The sequence below is a fragment of the Hemiscyllium ocellatum genome, chromosome 19, assembly GCF_020745735.1.
Source record: "Hemiscyllium ocellatum isolate sHemOce1 chromosome 19, sHemOce1.pat.X.cur, whole genome shotgun sequence".
Classification (NCBI taxonomy): Eukaryota; Metazoa; Chordata; class Chondrichthyes; order Orectolobiformes; family Hemiscylliidae; genus Hemiscyllium; species Hemiscyllium ocellatum.
The window spans coordinates 45622168-45647974 of NC_083419.1; the positions used below are offsets into that span (position 1 = coordinate 45622168).

Consider the following 25807-nt stretch of genomic DNA (forward strand, 5'->3'; position numbering starts at 1 on the left):
TCGACTTGTTTTTGCATTCTTGGACCATTTTCCTAGTCAATTTCACGATGCTGCTCAGGCAGAAGGATCTGAGACACAAGAACAAATTGCATCAACTGTGATTGTTTTCTTGAGAATAGTGAAGGTTGGTAGCAATCCACTAAATGTGTATAAGTTAATCAGTTGCTTAGCCAGTTACCTTGCAATGCAGAGAGATACAAACTGCGCAAGTTCAATTCCTGAACTGGTTGAGGTTACTATGAAGATCCTGCCTTCTCAAATCCACTCCTTGCCTGAAGTGTGATGATCCTCAGGCTAAACTGATGACAGCCATCTCTCTCCCTCATGAGAGAGCAGCCTTCTAGGACTATGACAACTTTATCTTTTATAAAAGTATGAGGGGCATAAATGAATAAGAAGATTAGTAGAGGTGTCAGAACTGGAGGTCTAGATTTAAGGTGAGAAGTAGAAGGCTTAGGGAAGGGTTAAGGAGAACTTTGTTTCAGTAAGAGGATGGTGGGAGTCTGAAATTCAATGCCTGAAAGGATGATTGAGCCAGAATCTCTCAACATTTGAACACAATTTAGACATTCAAATCTATTCCAGTCTCTGGCCCAAAAGCTGAAAAATGTAATTAGTGAATGCGACATTTGTTGATGAGCATGGACCCAGTAGGCTAAATGTCAGTTGTGCTGTAAGTGTCTGAATTTATAAGTCCTTGTCTTCACCTTCATTCTCAGGAGATTGTTGTTCCCCCATTTTGCCTGATTACAGAGCAGTCCCTTTTGGCTGCTCCAATCAAGGGCATTGCATGCCATTTTCTTGCAGGCAATCCTTTCTGGGGTAAACTGCAAAGTTCCGCTGGAGTGATCCAGGCAGTAAAACCCCATCTTAAGGAGGCCGATTGTCTGTTCCATTATGGCTGTTGTGGAAGTGCGAGCAAAATTGTAACTTAGTTCTGTCTCAGACTCAGGGTTTTGCAAAGGTGGCATTAGCCATGTTTGAAGGGGGTAGCACTTGTCTTCCAGCAGCCAGCCTTGTACGGTCCATGTTCATTGGAAAGAGGTCGGAATTCAGGGCAGTTGTACTCTTGACAAAATAGCATCAGTTACATCCCAGATACATTTATGGGTTGAGGATTGGAGGTGCCACATAGGTTCCCCAATTTCACCTTGAAATGAACCACTGGCATAAAAGTTCAGGACAGCTTGACCTTGACAACCACTCGGATGGGATTGCCATCCAATCCTGCTGAACATCAGCCCTGCTCCAGTAAATTATGTAGTCCAGAGACGATAGCTAGAATATCCTTAATCAGTGCATGCACTGTGTTTTAGACAGTTGAAAAAAACCTCAGTAAGATCTGTAGATTCAGGATGTCAATATTCTCCTCTGCCTCTTTGGTGAAGCTTCACCTGCTGCTTCTCCCTCTGCATGCTGTTCAGCAGCCACGAGACATTGCTATGCTTCGGGGTTCATTGATGAAGTGTTAGTTACTGATTCCTTTTACATTGTCTTCAAGAGGGATATACATCAAGGTCACAATAACTCTAGCCATTGCATTGTCCACGTGACAGCAAATAATCTGTGGGGAATTTGGGAATGTTAACAGTTTTATAGAAGGAACTCTTATCACATCCATCACAATGAAGCCGTGTTATTGCCCTCGCACAAAGTGCCACAGAGGCTTCCCAATGTCACACCTTAATAAGGAGCCCTGAGGTACTTGATACTATCCACCTATACATTTTGCAACCAAAGTTTTCCTGTTGGCATAGAATCTTGGCAGGAAACCAACATGGTAGCGCATATTCCCTCAAATAAAAGACCACTTTTCCATGTCATAAACTATGTCCTCACATGCTTACAGTTCCATATGTGAATCTAGCTGCAAAGCATTGCCTTCCTCATTATTGAAGGTGTTTGTGAAACTGGAAATTCAGATTCCACTTTAAGTGCCTTGTTCTTATTGCAGCTGCTGAGCTGATGTGAAGAGGAGGCAATTGGTATACACAATATAACAGTAATGATTGCTTGAAGTCGTAATTTTTAACATGCACTCTTGGATAATGATGATCTACTGATGAATGCAAATTAAAGCCAGTTTGGTGCCATTATTGAATCAGTGAAGTTATGATTACTGCAATTGATCCTAGTCAGGTTTCCAATTCCAAGTTTTAATCTACCCCTGAAGGAAGGTAACAATAACTTATTCTGCTCACTTTTCATGCTGTTCCAGCCATTTTGTATAATCTTTGTACAGTTGACTTTTGATCTGACATGATAAGGTTTCAACTTTTGTTCAGTGTGAGTGTCTTGCTGGCTCCACTTGTGGTGTATAAATTTCCCACCATCCTTGAGTATTGTTGGCCCTGTGGCCTTGTGAGTTTTTTGCCTCTCCCATTTCTGTTGAGCACTTTTATGCAAGTATTACTGTCTCCACTTTGCCCCCTGAACCCATGACCTTGGAAGTGCCCATGCAGTCACTGATCCTACATTCTTCCCATGTAGGAGCCAAAGCTATCATGATCTGCTTGAATTGTCCTACATCTAGCACTCCCAGTTCTCTCTTCTTCTCTATGAGATCCCACCTGACTATCTCTAATTGACTCCTGGTACTGTCATCTTTCTCAGTGATGCAGTACAATGAAGCCCATTCCCAAGACTTGAGGTTGCCTGCATTCCTCAGGATTACAAGGATTGCTCCTGATGGGTCCTCTGACCATTATTGACCAAATATCTCCACTATACCTTGACTGACCTACCAGTAGTTGCCAGACTACTTATATTTGCCCTGCAGGACTGACTGTGCCCTAATCCCTGGACTGCATGGACATGTCTCCCTGGTCACTGGCATTATCATGCACCTGACTGATAGTTGTGGTACCCCCTGACTGAGAGTATAGGACTGCTTCTTGCTGTTAAGGATTGTTCCCTTTGATTTTCACAATATTGCCACCTGGTGTTGTGTGACTTCTGACTTTGCCATGGAAGCTGCCAGGTGTGATGTTGACATGGCATAATGCTGCACAGCTGACATACCACCCCCTATTGTACTGATAGATTGCCTGTTTAGGGCAAATTCACAATTGTCCTTGAAGGTTGGCCTGCATCCTCCAATGTTTTCAGAATTTCCATGAATTTATAATCATGCTCCTCCATCACAAGCTCCCTACCACAAGCTGTCGCTTCTCCCTCTGAGCTGAAAAGCATAGCAAGCCGCAAAGACTAGAAGCCTGTAACTGAGCACAAAACGTCCTTATGCTCGAAAAAAACAATATGAGTCGTATATAGACTGGTAGCCTGTAACTGAGCTCTCAAGCTCATGTGCAGAGGCTAGCAGTCAGTAAGTCAGTGCTGAAGTTAGTATGTGTTAAGAAAGCAATGTGAAGAACACACAGCAAGCAAATCCAAGCAAATCCAAAGCAAATGAATGCCAAGAAAACATTCTAAGACCCATAAGTTGCATCCTGTGCAGAAATTGAGATGCATTTGTGTATCTGCATACAAAGTGAGCTGGAAGAAGCTTGCAAGTCATTGATCTCCCTGATGTCCAAAATAAAGTGTGAGCTTGTCAAAGAATAGGCATGATAATGTGGCAAGACGATGGTTTGTCAAAGCCAACTTGCATGGATGCAATGTCAGTTGGGAAGATGGCTTTGGAACATGCAGAGAAGTTGTTGTGAAGCAGCATTCACACAATGGATGAGATCAGCATTTAGCAAGCTGTAGCCATCAGGACCTGCTCTGATTTAAATGGGGAAGCAATGATATAGTGGTAATGCCTTTGTACTTGTAATCCAGAATCCCACAGTAATGTTTTCTGGATATGGGTTTGAATCCTACCTTGGCAGATGGTGAAATTTGAATTTGAATAGAAAAAGCTGGAGCGAAAAACTAGTCTAATGATAACCATGCAACCACCATCAATTTACTAGTGTACTTTAAGGAAGGAAACTTGCCCTTTTTCTCGTGGTCTAGTCTACACGTAATCCCAGACCTACAGCAATGTTGTTGACTCTTAGCTGCTTTCAAGAGGGTTGAGTAATAAAGATAACATATTATATTTCAAAGAAAACTCACACCATAGTTGAAAAAGAAACATTGCAGCAAAATGAGTGCATGGGAGGTTCTTGGACTGTGCTATGGGCTGAGGTTTAAGATTGAAAAGACCACTAAACCATTGATTTTTCAATATGAAAGAGGTCTTCCAATCATTCCATCATATATTGAGTTTCGTCCCTTCAAAATTATTGTCTGCTCCACATTCCAGCATTCTGCCTTCAATACCTGGAATTACCTTGCAATACTTCCTTACCTCAGCAATGATCCCCGATAATCTTCCTTGACTTTCATTGAGCCTACCCCCCAAGACTGACTATGGCCCATCCCCGATCTACTTGGATGGACAGCCCTGACTGCAGATTGAATGGATCTCTGACTGATCCCTATGCAGTTCTCTGATTGATGATTCCCGTACTGGTTGAACTCCACCTGCAGGACTTACTGCGGCCCATTCTATGGACTGCGGTGATACAGATCTCAGATCCTGAATGTTCCAGGCAGTAGACTGATCGTGTCCAAGCCCTGGACTGATATTGAACACTAGATACCATACTGACTTTTATTTGGGAATTATCAATATCTCATTTCTATTTGATTGGTGGGACATTGGGAAACTACCTTGTCAATAAAGCAGGATTAGGTGCTAATGGCTAATGTAGGCCGATGGTTGCAAATACTTCTCTCATTATTCAGTACTGAGATTCTCATCTCGACATTCAAAACTTGGTTGGAGAATTGGATTATTTATTCTCAATGTCAACAATCTCATTTCTGCTGAGCTCATCCTATTTTCCCAACACACCAATTCCCACAGGGGCTTGGAAGATTCTGCCCATAACCATTATTTTTTTAAATTTTTGGTTAATATAGTTCATCACAGGGTTAAGAAAAGAGGTTTTTTTTGCATCTAAATTGTTTATTAAGTTGCATTTTACACCCAGAAAGCATAAATGCCGTTTATTTGGTGTATTTATATATTGTTCCACTTTCTGTTCTTTATCAATCAGTCTCATTAGTATCAGTATATTTATGCAACATTGCAAATATCCTTCAAATAGTTGTGAACTATATTTTTCCATGTAGACACAAGTATTTTTTAATCTAGTATTGAGTTTTCTATGTCAATTTGTCAATCTAGATAAGTTTGTTTTTTCATGTATTTATCTATTTAAATTTGTCTACTGTCCCACCTATCTGCTCACATCCATTTTAAATCTTTATTCATTTATGAAGGTGATGAGGAACTGCTGCAAGAAGTTCTCTTTGATGCTGTAGTAACTGCTCCAATTGAAGCTTACTGGACAGCCATAGCCATGAACATTTCTGAGTAAGGATGACAATTACAAAATGTTCCATCAATAGTCAAGTATGTTTTAGAACCCCTTTCTGAAAGGATTCAGAAAAGTTTTACAAGGATGTTGCCCGGTTTGGAGGGTTTGAGCTATAGGGAGATGCTGAACAGGCTGGGGCTGTTTTCCTTGGAGTGTTGGAGGCTGAGGGGTGACCTTATAGAGGTTTATAAAATCATGAGGGACATGGATAACATAAATAAAGAAGGTCTTTTCCCTGGGGTGGGGGAGTCCAGAACTAGAGGGCATGGGTTTAGGGTGAGAGGGGAAAGGTTTAAAAAGGACCTAAGGAGCAACTTCTTTGCGCAAAGGGTGGTGTGCGCATAGAACAAGCTGGCAGAGGAAGTGGTACAACTACAACATTTAAAAGGCAACTGGGTGGGTACATGAATAGGAAGGGTTCAGAGAGATATGGGCCAGATGCTGGCAAATGGGACTAGATTAGGAAATCTAGTCGGCATGGACGAGTTGGACTGAAGGGTCTGTTTCCATGTTGCACATCCCTACGACTCTATGACTGTAAAGAAAAGTGAACAGAAATATTAAAATGCATGGATATGTGGGGGGGGTGGGGGGGGGGGGCTTCTGCTCCATGAATATATTCATTTAGGTTTGTGTTCACTGATTAATTGTTGCTGTAATTTGATTGTATCTGCCAATCTATGAATGTATTTGCCAGCATTCTTGTTATGGAATAGCTTGAGTAATTGCTGACTTATGTTTAATAAATTATTAACTTCTTGGTGTTCCCATTAGATTAATTTGTTTTATCACTTACTGTTCCAATTAATTGTTGGTGCCAACTATTCCATTCCAGATTTTTTTTTCATTTTTTTTGAGACATGGGTCTCACTAGCAAGGAGAAAGTGAGGACTGCAGATGCTGGAGATCAGAGTCGAGAGTGTGGTGCTGGAAAAGCACAGCAGGTCAGGCAGCATCTGAGAGCAGGAGGATCGACATTTTCGGCAAGAGCCCTTCATCAGGAATCATGATCCTTGTCTGAAGGGCTCTTGTCTGAAACGCTGATTCTCCTGCCCCTCAGATGCTGCATGACCTGCTGTGCTTTTCCGGCACCCCACTCTTATCACTGGCAAGACCAGTTTTGTCACCCATCTCCAATTGCCCATGGGAAGGAGGCATGAGTCACTTTCTTGAACTACTGTAGGCCATCTAGTGCAGATATACTCACAGTGTACCTACTGCTACGTTTACGCATGGCTTCATTAATCTATTGACAATTGATTCTCATATTTTGATTTGTTTGTATGTCTGAAGCTCTGTTAATTCATTAAGTCTTTGATGTCATCATAAATAATAACTTTTATAAAGTATGTAGAATAGAAAAAAAGTGAAAAATATTCATTGAATCTGGAGGTTCTGATTTATGTTTTATATTTATCTTTATAGTTTAGTGGCATAGACCTCCATGATATAATCAGGTTTACTTTGATTTAAGAGCTTGAGCAATTATCCCTTTATTATCTGACATTTGTTGGATGCACTGTGAGGGTAATCCAACCTTTTATCCTGATATTATGCATAGGAAAACATGTATTTTGTCAACTTCATTATGAAGTTTCTTTGACTGTTTTACAGAAATAACGAAGACGGCATTGAAATGGCTTTCCTGGGCACTCGTGCAGGCTTGATGCGAAGCTATCCCTTTATAGGAAAGGAGAAGAGCTCAAACAAGTAGGTGCAATTTAATCAAATATTGGTATTATCTGTACCGATGTTATTACTGGATAAGTCAGATTCCAGACTGATATTGGCTTGATATAGCATATTTTGTTTTCATTTTAATGTGATGGTCTCTCACTGAAAGACAAGCATTTCAGATTTTGTTTTAACAATAAAACAGAAGTTTATTATGCAAAACAAATTAAGATAAAATAGAATAATCAATATTTGCTTATCACACAAAAGTTAAAAAAATTTAAAAACACACCAAAATTGCTTTTTTTTAACATCTTGATAGATATAATGTAACTGTGTAACTGTGACTTTAACTCCATTTTAGCTGTGACTTTGACTCCTGAACTAAAGGTGCTGATAGCTTTTGCTAAGAGCTACCATATATCTGAGCTTATATATTTGCCTTCAAGTAACCTCTTCAGAGTTTTATCCCAACACTTCAAGCTTGGAACCAGTACTAACTCTTTTCTCTGAGATGACCTATTTTCATTATATTCTCCCTTTCTCAGGAGTGCTCTTCCTTTCTTGCATCTCTGTACAAGTGGTTCACAGAAATTCCCAAAACAAAATAAAATTGACTCCAAAATCTCTTCCAACAAGCCAGCAGTGTTTCTCCTAAGTTTAAAAATACTCCCTAAGTTTCAGCATTTCTAACAAACCTTAAAGCTCAATAGTTCCACCTGCTAAGTCATAAAATTCTTAAGGAGACACAAACCCATTAAGATGCAAACTATTTTTTAAAAAATCACCATGGTGACATAAATACTTACCAGTTAACTATTAACTTCAGGCATGCAGAAAACAAACATATTATTAACTCAAAATTTAAAACCCAAACTTAAATAAATAATATTTCATATATATGATATGTATAAATCACAAAGATCACATAACAATATGAGTACTCACATTTCATCCTTCTAGAAGTAAGATAAATTGCAGCAAGGATTTCATAATTTACTGGAAATTTAACAAAATATGTTTTTTAAGATTAGTTAAGCTTCTCTATTGAGCTTTAAAGCAGTTAATTAAGTATTCAGCTGTTGGCAATACTTGCAACTTTACATTTCAGGCATTACTAGATTAGCTTTAAATGAAAAGCCTTCTGTATTTGCTATGTATAACAAAATTGTAAAAGGATATCTATTTATGTCTACCTTTTTTTAATCATCATTTCCAAGGACAGGAAATAGCCTCTGTTAATATTTGATTAAGGTAGTGATAAATTTGCTGTAGACCCATATGGATATAATTGGGAGAGGATATCAGTCAGATTTCCCTTTCCTCCCACACAATCTAACATCTGTTGTTCTTTATTAGGGATGCAGTAAAAATTGTCATGGATTTTCTACAGCTTAAGTATTTGTATCCCTGATCCCCTCCTACATGCTATGATTCAAAAGGGTGCTTAAATTTTGACTGGCAATCTCCTTAGAGCTTTTACAATTATTTTGCCATAACTTTACAATTAACAGCAAAGACTTTTAATTCTGTCAGAAGTTTAAAAAATATTTCAGATTGCTTCTTTATTTATTTGATTCCCGTGTGGTTCCATGATTGCTATCTGCTACTTGTCACAATACAAGCACTATCAATTTAATTATGACAAGGGATATCCTCTATTATGCAAACTAATGACTCTTGTCTATTTCCTCCTTCAGTATTGCAAAGTATAATGAGATCCATGTCAGGTCTTGTGTTATTGTGGAACCAACCATAATCTTCCACTGCCTCTGCATACTGAGGAAGAATTGCTGTGTAAACAATCAAAGTCTCCACAGTAGTGATGCTGCACAGGATTTTGTATTACCTTGTTTAATGAAAGGCCTACCAGAAGGGCAACTGAAGAACAAACAAATGGGATTTCAAAGAAGACAAATTAGACAATATCTGATAAATATTGCCTTCTCCAAACTATAAATAAAAGTGCAACTGTCCATTGTACATTTTACTCTGACACATTCATGCGTTTTCCCTTTAACCATCTAACCTCGCTAAGTAAAATTCTTTCAAAAATATGAAACAAAATAGCCTAAGAGTGCAAACTCTTCTGAACACAGAACTTTCCTTCTGTGTTTTTAATGGCCTCATTAGTATTTACATTAAGTACTTCTTTCTCTTAATGGATGCACTAATATTTACTAAATATTCTATTTTAAAGTATGCATCACTATTCATAAAAAATCCTTCTTTTTCACAGTGTGTTCCATCCTGGTGCCCCTTCATGGCATTTTTAGTTCTTTTCAGCTTTTTCATTTGAATGCTACCTGAGGCAGAGGAACATAAGATGATTAACTGCAATATGGCATTGTGTGGCTTTTAATGAAAGTTTTGTTTTAATTAGGCCTGAAAGAGTTAACATTTACTTAACTTCAGTAAATATCACTCACAGTAATGAGAACTTGGCCCGTAAAAAAAGAGTTTGTAGGAGATAGGATGGTGTAAGTGTGCTCCTCACTGTAAGGTTGATCATATGGAATCTGTAAATAATTACAGTAATGCAACACACCTCAGTGCTTACTCAACAAGACTCTTCCAGTGAGGCCAAAAGGTGGATATCCTAATTTATACAAGAGCACTTCAGATTTGTTGAAAGCCACACACACAATGGTGGCAACGTTGTGGCAATACACAACACAGATGAAGAATGAAGCCAATGATACAAAGCATTTCAGACCAGATAGGTGTTGTGCAGGGATAAAAGAAACCTGCAGGTGTAAGGTAGAGCTCACATCATGAAGCAGTGCTCAATGGGAGTGGTCCTGACTCTGAGTTAAACCAGTGAGTCAACCAGATGGTGAGGATTCCATGAGTCATAGCCAACATCCTGAATTGTACAGTAATTCAGTCTGCAAGAGCTGTAATTTTAAAAGAAAAGTTGCAAATCCAATTGGGCATCACCGCCATAATGCATGGATATCATGAGGCAGGGCTGTATCGATGAAACTAAGTGAGCCACAGGAGAAAATTTGTACAGTGGAGGGTGTAGTTGGTATTGGAGAACTGTAAAAATTGCTAACTAAAATACTTGAAGGAGTTAAGTTTGAATAATTTAAAGAAGCACGTAGTCTGGTCTGAGTAAAGACTTTTTTTAGGAAACGACTATCCACACAAAGAGATAAATGAGGGATGACAACCTCTTGGAGGTTACTCCCAATGTTTTCCTTGAGAAAATCAATGACCCAGACAAAACATTTACATCAATTGGCATCTCATCAATTTCAATTGAGGCACTGGAACATGTGTCACATTATTGTCTTTTATAGAATTTTGCTTGAAAAACACTGATTACAGCTGATAGAAGTTCAGCTAAATGGTCCAATAGGTCTTGTACTTAACTGCTCAAGGTGCTCTACAAGAAATTCTCCAACATAAGGGACATAAGTTACTAGAAAATCTTTATGTACTGCAAAATCAAAATGTCACTCTTGAAGTGATTTGTATTGAACTCAATCTCTTTCAATAGTTGAAAGATGTTAAACAACAAAAATAAAAGCCAGTAGAAAATTTTGTGTACTCATGGTAGAGATTAAAGAAAACACAACATCTTTGAAGATTAATTATGTTGGAGTGAAAACTTTGCTTTACACTATCAAAGAAATGTAAAAAGATGACTATAGTGGTCAAGATTAAATGCTTCCCACTGCTATCAAACAGAAATAAGTTCATATTTCAAATTACAACAAAGCTCAAGATGAAGTTCAAGCAAAAAAGCAACATGAAAGAGGTTGTAGAGTGATAGACAGACAATTAAATCTGCAACTAAATGGAGTCGGACTGCATTACAATGCATAGCTCTTCATGGCAAATGCAAGTCTGACATTAGACACTGAGGTGATTAGAAGGGACAAATTCAACCAAAATATCCAATGTCTTTATCTTACAAGAATCTCCAAAGGTAACAAATTCCACATGATTCAAATTGAAACGTGGTGCACACAATTCCATGGAGGATAATTAAGAAGAGGCAACAAATGTGCAAAAATCTAAGATATTGCAAAAATAAATCAATTGCTACAGCTAGGACTACAACAGCTAGAAAGAAAAGACAGATTTTCCCAAGTGCTTTGCAAAAGAAAATAAAAAATGTTCAAGGAAGAACTGCAGAACTCAGACCAGCAGGAAGATAATTCAAGTCTCTATCCATCAAACTAACATTCTTCCAAATTTGCAGGGAACATGCTTAAGGAGAATATTGGAATTTAGAAATCATCTGAATTTGTAAAGTCAAATACTTGGGTTGCAAATGGAGATGGGAAAGATGGGATAGAAGTAATAATCAATATGCAAACAACTGTATAACAATACAATATTTAAGAGGGAAAAATACTTGTGTGGATGTTGTATTTGGATCTGAAAGGGTTCAGAAGGTGTATACTTGATTGAGTGCAACAAGCATCATCCACTGTGATGATGTGAAAGGAATTTGTAAAGAGATAAAAATGAGATTATAAGCAATAGATCTGAGGATAGTGTTCTCTTAACATCTTCCATATTAATATATATGCAATACATTTCGTATTCTTTTCTCAACAAGACTCTTACAGCTAAATTGGAAAGGTAGACATTCAATTTCTATACTAAATCAAATTGCGCTTGAAGGAACACACATGCAACAAGTAGCCCAAATCTCATGGCCTTGGAGACCAGTTAGCTTATCAAGTGGAATAACAGCGTGGTTTACAACCTCCTACTTCTTTGACCAAATATCTGAGGTCGCCAAATAGAAAGTTCAAGAGGTGTTATCAAGAGCAAACTCACTCCTCGTGAACACACAAAGACAAAGGGGAACTCATTTTTAAATCTTCTGTTCTACACAGTCACTATCTGATGTTCATTATTGTCCCAACAATTCAGTCCAAGAACTGTAACTGGATCCTGGAAGTGACGTACAGTCCCAGTTTAACTTGGGATAGTTCTAGCTGTCCAGCAATGGGCATCATGGCAACAAAGGGGCAATAGACCTAGTCCTGTTTTTGGACAGTTCAACCCCATTACTGATTTGAAGGAGTGTAAAAGTTAGGTGCCATGATTTTATAAGAAAGTAGGTATGGTGTGATGCCGATGGAGGAAAGCAACAAGATTAATTGATCCAAGAGCAAAATGCAGTAGATGCTGGAAAACCAAATAAAAACAGAATGTTTTTGACATATCAAAGATCAGGTTGTAATTGTGAAGAAAGTAATAACAACAATAACCAGAGGTTTCTAAGGGCAGGGTTGGGAGATGGGAAGACATTGGTGGGCAAGGAGGTAGGAATGACAAAGGGGTTATCCATTGCGGAAAATGCCCTTGGAAGGCCGTTCAAATCTGGTTGTCTCCCAATGAGATTAGAGGGTGGGTGCTCCTTTCTGGATGGGCCACCCAAACATCAATTGTGACACCATGGCAATAACTCTATCTATGGCCAAACCTAGTAAACTTCAGCCCAAACCTTCACATTGATGCTGTATTGTTGAAATTGGTTCATTTATTCATTTGTGGCTATTATGCTGGACCCAAAGCCTTTTATTTAAAATTATTTTTTGAATAATTCAGTGCACAAATATTTTATTTGCCTTTCACTTTTGGACAATAAATACTGGAATAGTCAGTGATGCCCAAATCCCATGAAAAAAAAGTATCTAAAGTTGCATTCTTTGTATGAAGGGCTCTGTCTCTGAAGCTTAACTTGTATTTATTCATTTGTTGAGTTTATTAGTACCCAGTGGTTTGCTTCCTGTGAAGCTAAATTGAATGTATTGAAGGTGGATTGATTAAAGCCTGCTGACTGCACTTCTTGATTTAATTCTTGGCTGCAGTGTTCCTCAGAGTTACTGTTGAAACGTGTTGAGGTCAGATTGACGTAGTCGTTTAATTATGGACTGATGTATTTAATTATCATGTGAAGTCCTACTTTTCCCAATTTATCTAGAATCATCCAAAGTGCAGCAACTGTATTAATGGTAATGTACAAAGGATGAATATTTCCTACAGTTGTGTATAAAGGCACTGTATAGAGATCTGTAGTACCTATTTACCATTCATATTTTGGATACTTACTGTAGGTAACTGGATTATATTAGTTCTCTCTGCAGAATGTAATTGGATTTTGTTCTATACATTTCTAGATTAATTACCTCCTACTAATTTCCAGCCACTGTGAGGTTCTAGAACATAGTGGGCAGCACGGTGGCACAGTGGTTAGCACTGCTGCCTCTCAGCGCCAGAGACCCGGGTTCATTTCCCGCCTCAGGCGACTGACTGTGTGGAGTTTGCACGTTCTCCCCGTGTCTGCGTGGGTTTTCTCCGGGTCCTCCGGTTTCCTCCCACAGTGACAAAGATGTGCGGGTCAGGTGAATTGGCCATGCTAAATTGCCCGTAGTGTTAGGTAAGGGGTAAATGTAGGGGTATGGGTGGATGGCGGGTCGGTGTGGACTTGTTGGGCCGAAGGGCTTGTTTCCACACTGTAAGTAATCTAATCTAAAGAACATAGAAAAATACATCGCAGTACAGGCCCTTCGGCCCTCGATGTTGCGCCAATCCAAGCCCACCTAACCTACACTAGCCCACTTTCCTCCATATGCCTATCCAATACCTGTTTAAATGCCCATAAAGAGGGAGAGTCCACCACTGCTACTGGCAGGGCATTCCACGAACTCACGACTCACTGAGTAAAGAATCTACCCCTAACGTCTGTCCTATATCTACCACCCCTTAATTTAAAGCTATGCCCCCTCATAATATTTGACTCCATATGTGGAAAAAGGTTCTCATGGTCAACCCTATCTAAACCCCTAGTCATCTTGTACACCTCTATCAAGTCACCCCTAAACCTTCTTTTCTCCAATGAAAACAGCCCCAAGTGCCTCAGCCTTTCCTCATACGATCTTCCTACCATACCAGGCAACATCCTGGTAAACCTCCTCTGCACCCGTTCCAGTGCCTCCACATCCTTCCTCTAGTATGGTGACCAAAACTGCACACAATACTCCAGATGCGGCCGCACCAGAGTCTTATACAACTGCAACATGACCTCAGGACTCCGGAACTCAATTCCTCTACCAATAAAAGGCAATACACCATATGCCTTCTTCACAGCACTATTTACCTGGGTGGCAACTTTCAGAGATCTGTGTACATGGACACCAAGATCCCTCTGCTCATCCACACTACCAAGTATCCGACCATTAGCCCAGTACTCCATCTTCTTGTTACTCTTACCAAAGTGAATCACTTCACACTTAGCGACTCTGACTGTACAGACCAGAGATACTTTCATGGTCACTAACAATAGTGATCCATCTCAGATAAGTTGAGATAAAATTCAAATATTTAATCCTGAGCTGTGTGTCTCTAGTCAAAGTTGTGTATCAGGATGTCTGAAATATTTACTACTACGTTTATCCTAATCAGCATCTCTGCTGAAATGTCGTATTATAACTGAACTTTTGTGTTTAATGTAAAATGACATTTTATTGCTATGAATTTTTGGCCAGAGGGCTGTGGATCCCCAATGTTTGGATAATCAATGCCCCAAACGATGGATTTTCAAACTCAAGGGATGTAGGAAGGGCTCTGAGGAAGATTACTTGGCCTAAAACATTAACTCTGATTTCTCTTTGCAGATGCTACCAGACCTGCTGAACTTTTCCAGCAATTTCTGTTCATGTGTCAAAGGATCTGTTGGGAAAGTGAAATTAGGTGAAAGGTGAACCAAGACTTTATTGTGAATAGTCTCAAGGGGCCATCTGGCCTACTCTTGTTCCAATTTCTTATATTTTCATTAATAGCAAGTTTCTAAAGAATGGATAAGAACAACTCCAGAATGAAAGGAGGGCAGAAATCTAGACATTTGTTTTTGCTTGTGAAATCTAAACTTGATATGTTGGACTGAATCTTTTTTGGTTCTATATGAGTTGCAACAGGCATTTTGAAGAATTTTTCATTCAGGCCTAGTGAGATTTCTTACTGTAACCTAGTAAACTCACCTTATTAACTACTTAGTACCATCTAATTCTGGTTGTACGTTATCACGTGCAATTCCCAAAGCAACTCTCATCTCAGCAGATAGCTGTCGAAAGACTGGCATACCTTGCTTCCACGCCATCTTTAAAAGGTCACTGTGTAACCAGACCAGCCTTGACAATCCAGTGTTACCCCTCAACTGCAACAAAGTGGTACAACAGCCAAAAACCAATGCTGCCTATGGCACATGGCAGCATGGTTTACACTCCCTTGCATACACAAACTCACCCTCTCACATTAGTTGCTGTATATCCACCAGGCTTCACATTTCTTTAGCCGAATTCCATTCAAACACCTTCTCTAAATCACCATTACTGTGCTGTCAATGCCCACTGAGCAGTTTGTCATTGTCCAGTAGGGAACAGCACATAAAAGTGAATAATTGCACAATTCTAAACAGAAGCTATTATACAGTCACTGAAAGTGAACTCAATCAAAATGAATAAAGGCTGCAGTTTGCCCTCACAATGCAAACTAATTGCTGGCATCATGACCAAAAACTATTTTACACTCCATGATGGTTCACCAAACCCAACTGTACTCTACTGTAACAAGGTGCCAATCACAGCCTGTCTGCCTTGTAGCACTTGATGCTGATGAGCTCTGTCACATCTAAAGAGACCTTGCTCCTCTTCAATATATTATCCTCCTTCTTGGAACACTGCTCCCATTCCACCAGTTCCTCAGTATCTATCACATTGCCTCATTGCCTGCTGCAATTGTGTAGAGCACAGCATGCCAGAATGGTGTAACACACTGTCCAGACTATTCTAAAGTACCTTTCCAGCACCACCACCAAACCAATCCAGGCAGGGGAACAATACCAAAAAGAGTTCTGTTGTCCGATCCCACCATGGTCCTGGTTACAGACTGTGAATCAACTTAGTGAAGGTGTCATGCCAGCTGAGTGTCCAAAACATTACATTAACAAAAGTGCCTGTTGCGCTCTGACCCCCTTCCCATTGCAGGCCCACTTCAATCATTCAAACGATAATTGTGTTCAGTAGAGTCCACTATCATAATTACCTTAGATATCACATAGTGATGTTCCCCTTATTCCACAGCAACCATGTAAATTCCTCAAGTGATGGGACACTTGTGGCCAGCATTTAACTACTTTTAAGACATCATTGAGATGGCAATGTTAGATTTGCAAGTACCAATTTACAATCCACCTTGGTCCAACATTTGAAGCCTAAACACGTTCACTCCATTACATTGCAAATAAGTGAAAAAATGTTTGCAAATGGAAGGTAATTGGATTTTGCAAATGTGTACTTCATGTATTTGCCTCTGTAGTGTAGATATGGATCTTGTGCTTTAATTCATCAAACTGATTCTGCTTTCAAAATCCTTTGCAGTGTCCCAGCCATTTCCAGTTGCAGGGAGCATCTAGAGAATGGCAAGAGATATTAGGCATTGCTTCTCACAGTGGAACTGTTAGCAACAGGTTCTGAGCTCCTCCTGGTCATGACGTATCTCCCCCTTTCATGCACATGTGTGCACATGCACACACGCATGCACATACACGCATACACATCCATGTCCCCTTCCAGCTTGCCCTGCCCTGATGTTCAATTTCTACGATCACATTGAACTTTGCCTCTTCTCTCCTCCCCACCCTAAGCCCCATCATTATATTGTAATGATCCCCACTCTGTTCCTCTACATCCCCTCTGTGGATGCTCTGGTGGTTGTCACTGCCAAAAACACGTCTTTCCAAAGTCTGCCATGCCCTCCACTTTTTTTCCACCTATATCCCATTCACCTTGAGATTCCCCTGTTTCTATCCTTGCCCTCACCTCTACACATCCCTCTGCTTTGTACCACCTGTTTTGACAATAATTGCCCCACTGCCCCAATCAAAAGTTGATTGCAGTAGGCTGTTGACAGGTAAAGGGATGACTGAGAAGTAGGCGGTCTTCAAAGTGTGATAACAAGAATTCAGAGGCACTATATTCCTGTTAGCATGAAAGGCAAGGTTGGTAAGATTAGGGAACAATGGATACATAAAGATATTGAGGTTCTAGTCAAGAATAAGAAAAATCATATATTAGATATCGACAACTAGGATCAACTGAATGTCTTAAAGAGTATAAAAGTGTAGAGACTTTTTAAAGGTGGAAATCAGGAAGGCAAATTGGGGATATGTGAAGCCTTAAGGATAATCTAAAAAGATCCTACAATACATTAAGAGCAAGAGAGCAAATGAAGGGAAAGTAGGACTCCTAATAGATCCATGAGGCCACCTTTGTGTTGAATCTCAGGAGGTGGGAGAGATAGTAAATGAATATTTTATGTCAGTTTTTACTGTTGAGAAAAAATGGTGGCTAGAGAACTCAGGGAATTAAATATTGATGTTTTTAAAACAGTTTGCATTAAAGAAGCAGAAGTGCTGGAGATCTTAAAAAACATTAAGGTGGATAAATCGTGGGGACCTGATCAAGCATATCCCAGGAAATTGTGGGAATTTAGGGCAGAAATTGCAGGGCTCCTAGCAGAAATATTTGTATTATCAATAAACATGGGTGAAGTACAGGAGAACTGGAAGATGGCTTATGATGTCCCATTGTTTAAGAAAGGATGTAAGGAGAGGCCTGGAAACTGTAGACCTGTGAGTCTGACATCGGTGGTGGGTACATTGTTGGAGGTGTTTCTGAAAGGTAGGATTTATAACCATTTGGAGAGGCAAGGATTGATTAAGGGTAGTCAGCACAGTTTTGTGTAAGGAAAATCATATATCACTAACTTGATTGAGTTTTTAATGGAGCAACCAAAAGATCAATGAGGGCAGAGCAGTACATACTGTTTACTTGAACTTTAGTAAAAATTGGCTTTATGGCAGGAGACAGAGAGTGGTGATGGAGGGTTGTCTTTCAGACTGGAAGCCTGTGACCAGCAGTGTTCCATAGGAATTGGTACTGGGTCCACTTTTGTTTGTTATTTTTATCAATGATTTTATAATAGAGTATAGGAAACATGGTTAGTAAGTTTGCAGATGACACCAAAATTGGTGGTACAGTGGACAATGAAGATTATAAAACAATTTTGATCAATTGGGTCAATGGGCTGAGGAGTGGCAAAAGGAGTTTAATTTGAATAAATGTGAGGTATTGCATTTTGGTAAAACAAACAAGAGCATGGCTCATGCAATTAATGATAGGATCCTGGGTAGTGTTTATAGAATGGAGTGACTTTGGGGTTCAGGTACAAACATTCTTTGAAATTTGCATCACAGATAAGCAGGGTGGTTAAGAAGGTGCTTAGCACGCTTGCCTTCATTGCTCAGACATTTGAGTACAGGAGTTGGACATCATATTGAGGACATTGGCAAGGCCTCTTCTGGTGTAGTTCTGGTCACCCTATTATAGAAAGGATATTATTAAACTGGAGCGGGTTCAGAAAAGATTTACCAGAATGTTGCTGAGAATGGAAGTTTGAGATATAAAAATAAACTGGAAAGGCTGGGACTTTTTTCATTGGAGCACAGGAGGTTGAGGGGTGACCTTATTGAAGCTTATACAGTCATGAGTGGCATTGATAAGGTGAATGACAAGGGTATTTTCCTTCGAGTGGGGGAGTTCAAAAGTAGGGAACATATTTTTAAGGTGAGAAGAGAAAGATTTAAAAAGGACATGATGGGCAACATTTTTACACAAAAGTAGTTTGTGTGTTGAATGACCTGCCAGGGAAAGTGATGGATACAGATACAGTAACAACATTTAAAAGACATTTGGATAAGTACATGAATAGCAAAGGTTTAGACGGATATTGGCAAAGCATAGGCAGGTGGGACTAGTTTGCGAAATTGGTTGCCATGGATTGGTTGAACTGAAGGGTCTGTTTCCATGCTGTATCACTCTATGCCAACTTCTCCCTACTTCACAACAATGATCAATGAATAGACATCACAGTACATGCTCCAGGCATCTATCAGCCCCTAAATATGACTGACCACACCCCTGACTGCTGACTTTACAGCTCCGCAATGAATGATATGCAGTTCCCTTGACTGCTTATGATGACTCCATAGGACTCACTATTGTAACTCCAGACTGTATTCAGATTGATCTCCTGACTATGAGCATTTCTAATAGACGATTGATGGTGGCCAAGCCCTTGATTGTGCAAACTGTGCCCATGACTGATGATACTGGGACCCCCTGACAGACAGAACCCAATCTCTCACCACCCCTTGACTGAGGACTAGCCTCCACCCATTTCATGACATGGCCATTTTGTTGAATGAATGTGCCGTGTGTTTACCAGACAGGCAGCTGTCACATCCTGTAGATATTAGATTGATGTCTCAGTGTAGTGTGCAGCAAGATGTCTTCCCCCAACTCCCAATCAGATCTTAATTAATAAGTAGCTTACCTCTGTGCCTATGCTATCAATACGGCAGTACTGATTCAAACATTGAAATGCTGGAGAAACTCAGCAGGTCTGGAAGCATCTGAGAAGAAAGAAACATTTTGAGTTCTTCTTCAGAACAACATCAGTGACATCTGTTGGCTCTAGCTGAAGTATTAACTCATTGGAGGCATGGTGTGACAAGCTAAGACATGGACCATGAGTATACAGGGAGGAGAGGAAGAGAGGAAGCGAACATCCCTGAGATGCAGTCTGACCCAATCTGTGAGCTTGGTGCCTGCACTTGAATGCAAAGTGTCCTTATAGCAGCATCCCAATGCAACAGCATTGAAATGCTGCTGAAATGCAACTCTGTGCTTCCTAAGCATCCTACAAGAGGAATGGAAAGATATCATGTTGGTCATGAGGCATTGACAGATTCAGATGGCAATGTCTGTAGATGAGGGGTGCATGTAGCTGGTGCCATTGGATCATGCCCTGAAATGTGTTTGGTACTGAGTAAATATGGAGGCTGCACATAACCAGTAGTGTACTGACGTCACCCAGTACCTGCTCTATTTCCAATGTCATAATTCTCAACATCTGGCTTGTTCAGCACATTTGGTGAGATAGGAAGCTGAATATTAATTATGCTGGTTGTGGTATTAATTAAGCATTTTAAAAGTTACAATAGATTTATAAGCCACTGACTAATGAGAAACCCACCCTTCCATTGTAAACGCACAAAAACGCACATGGAGTAGCCTGCGACATCAAGATGGGCCTTGCCGGATTTCTTACACAATTCTGCCACAAATTGCCCCATGCCCCATTGTTGTCAAGGTTTCATAAGATTCTGCCCATACATTTTGTCAATCCTTTGATCCTGATCTTACTAGACTAGATGGGATTGAAGTTCACAAGGAGGGGGTGTTAGAAATTCTGGCAAGTGTGAAAATAGATAAATCCCCTGGGCCAGAAGGTATTTATCCTAGGATTCTCTGGGAAGCCAGGGAGGAGATTGCCGAGCCTTTGGCTTTGATCTTTATGTCATCATTATCTACAGGAATAGTGCCAGAAGACTGGAGGATAGCAAATGTTGTTCCCTTGTTCAAGAAGGGGACCGGAGACAGCCCTGCTAATTATAGACCAGTGAGCCTTACATTGGTTGTGGGTAAAGTGTTGGAAAAGGTTATAAGAGATAGGATTTATAATCATCTCAATAGAAATAAGTTGATTAGGGATAGACAACACAGTTTTGTGAAGGGTAGGTCATGCCTCACAAACCTCATTGAGTACTTTGAAAAGATGATCAAACAGTTGGATGAGAGTAAAGCAGTTAATATGGTGTAAGCAGATTTCAGTAAGGCGTTTGATAAGTTTCCCCGTGGCAGCATGGGAGGCATGTGATTGAGGGCGATTTAGCAGTTTAGATCAGAAATTGGCCAGCTGAAAGAAGACAGAGGGTGGTTGTTGATGGGAAGTGTTCATCCTGGAGTTGAGTTATGAGTGGTGTACCACAAGGATCTGTTTTGGGTCCATTGCTGTTTGTCATTTTTATAAATGACCTGGATGAAGGTGTAGAAGGACGAGTTAGTAAATTTGCAGATAACACTAAAGTCGGTACAGTTGTGGATAGTGCTGAAGCATGTTGTAGGTTACAGAGGGACATAGATAAGCTGCAGACCTGGGCTGAGAGGTGGCAAATGAATTTTAATGCAGAAAAATGTGAGGTGATTCACTTTGGAAGGAGTAACAGGAATGCAGAGTACTGGGCGAATGGTAACGTTCTTGGTCATGTAGATGAGCAGAAAGATCTCAGTGTCCATGTAGATAGATCCCTCAAAGTTGCCACCCAGTTTGATAGGGCTGTTAAGAAGGCATACGGTGTGTAGGCTTTTATTTGTAGAGGGAGCCACGAGGTCATGCTGCAGCTGTACAAAACTCTGGTGCAGCTGCACTTGGAGTATTACCTGCAGTTCTGGTCACTGCATTATAGGAAGGATGTGGAAGCTTTGGAAAGGATTCAGAGGAGATTTACTAGGATGTTGTCTGGTGTGGAGAAAGGTCTTATGAGGAAAGGCTGAGGGACCTTGAGGCTATTTTCATTAGAGAGAAGAAGGTTGAGAGGTAAATTAATTGAGACATATAAAATAATCAGAGGGTTAGATTGGGTGGACAGGGAGAGACTTTTTTCCTGGATGGTGATAGCTATTGCAAGGGGCATTGCTTCAAATTGAGGGGGTGATAGATATAGGACAGATGTCAAAGGTAGTTTCTTTACTCAGAGAGTAGTAGGGACGTGGAATGCACTGCCTACAACAGTTGTGAATTCACCAACTTTACAGGCATTTAAATGGTCATTGGATAAGCATATGGACAAGAACAGAATAGTGTAGGTTAGATGGGCTTCAGATTGGTTTCACAGGTGGCACAACAACGAGGGCCGAAGGGCCTGTACTACGCTGCAATATTCCAAGTTCTATGTTCTATGCTCTATAAATTGTTAAGGAAATCTTAAGATCTTTATAGATCTCTTTGCATGTGCCCTATCCTTACTAATTATTTATGGCATGACAAATGTTATTGTGAACAAAGACTCCAGTAATGAGACAGTTTCTACAAAGTTTAGGATAGTAAATCTAATTATTATCTAGGTATGTAACTAATCAAGCTGAACTCATTGTCTTGATTCCTTATCTTGAAACTGTCTTGCTTCTCTGAACTTACAATGTGGCAATGAAAATAATCTACAGGCATGAATTAATTCTGCACCTCAGAAGAACTACTGTAAACAGTGCAGTCAGTTAAATTATACCCTGACATTATTAAACCCTAAATCATCCTGGGAGTGAACAGCTCTAACCATTTCATTATTTCTAGCTGCCATGTCAATCCCCAACCATTTATATGTAAAAGCAAAGCAAAAACCTTAATCACATGAGATTAGTCTAAATGCTAACCCTGTATAGGTATATATTCATGAGTAGCTTATGTAACAATATTAAATATTCTGAACCTCAACTTCTAGTCTAGAATTTCATTATAGCAATGGCTCCATCTGCAGGAAACATGATAAAAACTCAGAAATCCCAACAATGGTAATGATTTGGATGACTGTTGATATTTCCCTGAAAAGGCTTTGTCTTTCAGCCTAAACAGAGATGTATAAAAATGTCTGTATATGCATATTTTGTGACAATGGTATTGGAAGGAACCCAATTCAGCAAACCTAGAAATATGAACAGTTGAGGTGCTGTGTAGAACCCACAATGAACCATTAGATATAAAGATTGCAGAGACCATGAAAAACAGGGGATTCTTTGACATACTATTTCACTTGCACATTTTTTAACCCTCTCTCTGCTTGTATCTCGTTTCCTTCCACCAAGCATAAACACATATACATATATACCTAACCTAATACAGGGAATTTAGTTAACAGGACATTATAGACAATAGACAATAGGTGCAGGAGTAGGCCATTCTGCCTTTCGAGCCTGCTCCACCATTCAATATGATCATGGCTGATCATCCTCAATCAGTATCCTGTTCTTGCCTTATCTCCATAACCCTTGATTCCACTATCCTTGAGAGCTCTATCCAAATCTTTCTTAAACAAATCCAGAGACTGGTCCTCCACTGCCTTCTGGGGCAGAGCATTCCACACACCAACACTCTCTGGGTGAAGAAGTTTCTCCTCATCTCTGTCCTAAATGGCCTACCCCTTATTTTTAAGCTGTGTCCTCTGGTTCGGGACTCACCCATCAGTGGAAACATGTTTCCTGCCTCCAGAGTGTCCAATCCTTTAATAATCTTATACGTCTCAATCAGATCCCCTCTCAGTCTTCAAAACTCAAGGGTAAAGAAGCCCAGTTGCTCCAATGTTTCAACATAAGATAGTCCCGCCATTCCAGGAATTGAACCTACGCTGCACTCCCTCAATAGCCAGAATGTCTTTCCTCAGATTTGGAGACCAGAACTGCACACAATATTCCAGGTGCTGTCTCACCAGGACCCTGTACATTCTCCTTGCATTATATAGGAGTGAGAGCTCCATGCAATCTTTGAGAATATTTGTAGCTCAGGTTGATGTTCAGCTTGTAAGTTTGCTTGCTGAGCTGGCAGGTTTGTTCCCAGATGTTTCATTACAATGCGAGGTAACATTATCAGTGAGCCTCCAGTGAAACGTTGGTGTTCTGTCATGCTTTCTATTTATGGGTCTTGGCTCTCTTAAGGTGGTGATATCATTTCTGGTTCTTTTCCTCAAAAATTGGTAAGTGGAGTCCAATTCGATGTGTTTATTGCTGGAATTCCAGTTGACTTTACTGCATAGTCAAGAAAAACAGGTACCCGGTAAACACAGTCTGCTGATTCTTAAACAATAAACTCAAACAAGTAGACACGATGCGCCCAGACACTCCAGCCAGAATACCATACATCAAAGACATCTCAGAGATGACTACCAGACTACTCTGACCCCTTGGTATCATGGTAGCCCACAAACCTACCAACAGCAACTGATGAAGCTAAAGGACCCTATACCAACAACCAGCAAATCAAATGTCATTCACAAAATAACATGCAAATACTGTAACAAACACTACATTGGACAGACAGGCAGAAAACTAACCACCAGGATACACAGACACCAACTAGCCACCAAAAGATATGACCTACTCTCACTAGTATCCTTACATACGGATGAGGAAGGACACCTCTTTGACTGGGACAATACATCCATCCTAGGATAGGCTAAACAGAGGCATGCATGGGAATTCATAGAGGCCTAGCATTCAAAGTGGAACTCCATCAATAAACACATCATTTTGTACCACATTTACCCACCTCTGAGGATAAGAACTGGAAATAATACCACCCACCTTAACAGACCAAGACACACAAATAGAAAGTGGGTCAGAACACCAACACTTCACCAGAGGGTCACTGATGATGTTATCTAGCATGGTGACAAAATGTCTGAACAAACCTACCAGCTCAGCTAGCAAACTTACAAATTGTGAAATCCATTTCAATTATGCCTCTGTTTATGGTGACCATTCAGTTTAAGATAACTGCAACTCCATATTTAACTCTTCACCTCCTATTATTATACATTTCACATGCAGTGTTTCCCCAGTAATAACCGGTTTGATTACTTTACCAAGAAGGCTGACTATGTGTTCTTTTCACTTTCACTGGTATGCCACTTTATTGCGTAGGAAACTGGACATATGTCCAAATCACTCTGCTTGGACACTTCCATTCACATCCCAAAATTTGTCTGATTCACAAGTAGACAATTTGTACACGAATCTCTTCCCCTTATTGTACTTAGAATTTTACTATATGTCTCACGTCATTACTGCAAGAGTTCGGACACATTACATCCCTCCATCAGGATATTTTGATAAAGAATGAGCTTTACGATTATAGATATTTCTAGGATCAATGTGCTATCAGTCCTACAGGTTATATAATGAAGTCCAATCCTGTGAGAATGACATTATGCAGGAGCTGTAATGTTCAGAATATGGACTGTTCCATTATGAATACAATGTGTTCAGTAATTGAGTATTTTAGGGGTAGATATTAGCCTTGCCACTCCCACAAACATGCCCATTCTTTCTCAGTGGGCAAGGGTCAGTCATGTTGTTAAAATTGCAGTTAAAGTCTTCCTGCTGCATTCACAAGTATGACAATGTTGCGGCATCAGGCTTTTATAAGTAATTACCATTTAAAATGCACAAGAAGTCAGAATCAGTGCAATTCAGTTTGGAGGGTTTGTGGGGCTGGTGAATATTACAAGGATTAGGAGAGATTTGCAAACGAGGATACCAATTTTAAAGTCAAGATGTTGTTTGACTGGGAGCCAATGTAAGATAATGAGCACAGGAGCAATAGAGGATTGGGTATGTGTGGGGGATAAGAAATAGGTAAGAGAGTTTAGGATGACCCCAAGTTTACTGATAGTAGGAAGCTTGAATGAGATTTTCCTCAGCAAATGAGCAAGCACAAGGACTATGTCGCGTAATGCTACAGAGTTGGAAATAAATGGCGCAGATCTGAGGTTGGAAGCTCAACGTGGGATCAAACATAGCACCAAGTCAATGAATAGACTGGCTTAATACTTCATCTGTTAAAGGAGTAGTGCTTCAAAAGCTTGTGATTTCAAATAGACCTGTTAAACTATAGCATCGTGTTGTGTGATTTCAGACTGGTTTAATGTAGACTACTGCCAGGGAGAGGGATGGAGTCAGTAGCCAGGAAACAGATGTTAGGGACAAGGACCAGAAACAATGGCTTCAATCTTCCCAATGTTTCACTGAAAGATTTTTCCATTCATCTAGTCCTTTTTA

General features: G+C 39.9%; 1 protein-coding gene across 1 annotated transcript in view; it reads left to right on the forward strand.

Moving 5' to 3' along the window:
* The window catches only part of LOC132825070 (voltage-dependent calcium channel subunit alpha-2/delta-4-like), a 477734-nt gene that overhangs the window by 204202 nt on the left and 247725 nt on the right, over positions 1-25807 (forward strand). Inside the window, exons 23-24 of the mRNA XM_060840078.1 lie at positions 5278-5371; positions 6990-7085. Coding sequence (XP_060696061.1) covers positions 5278-5371; positions 6990-7085 — 190 coding nt within the window. The remainder of the gene's footprint in view (positions 1-5277; positions 5372-6989; positions 7086-25807) is intronic.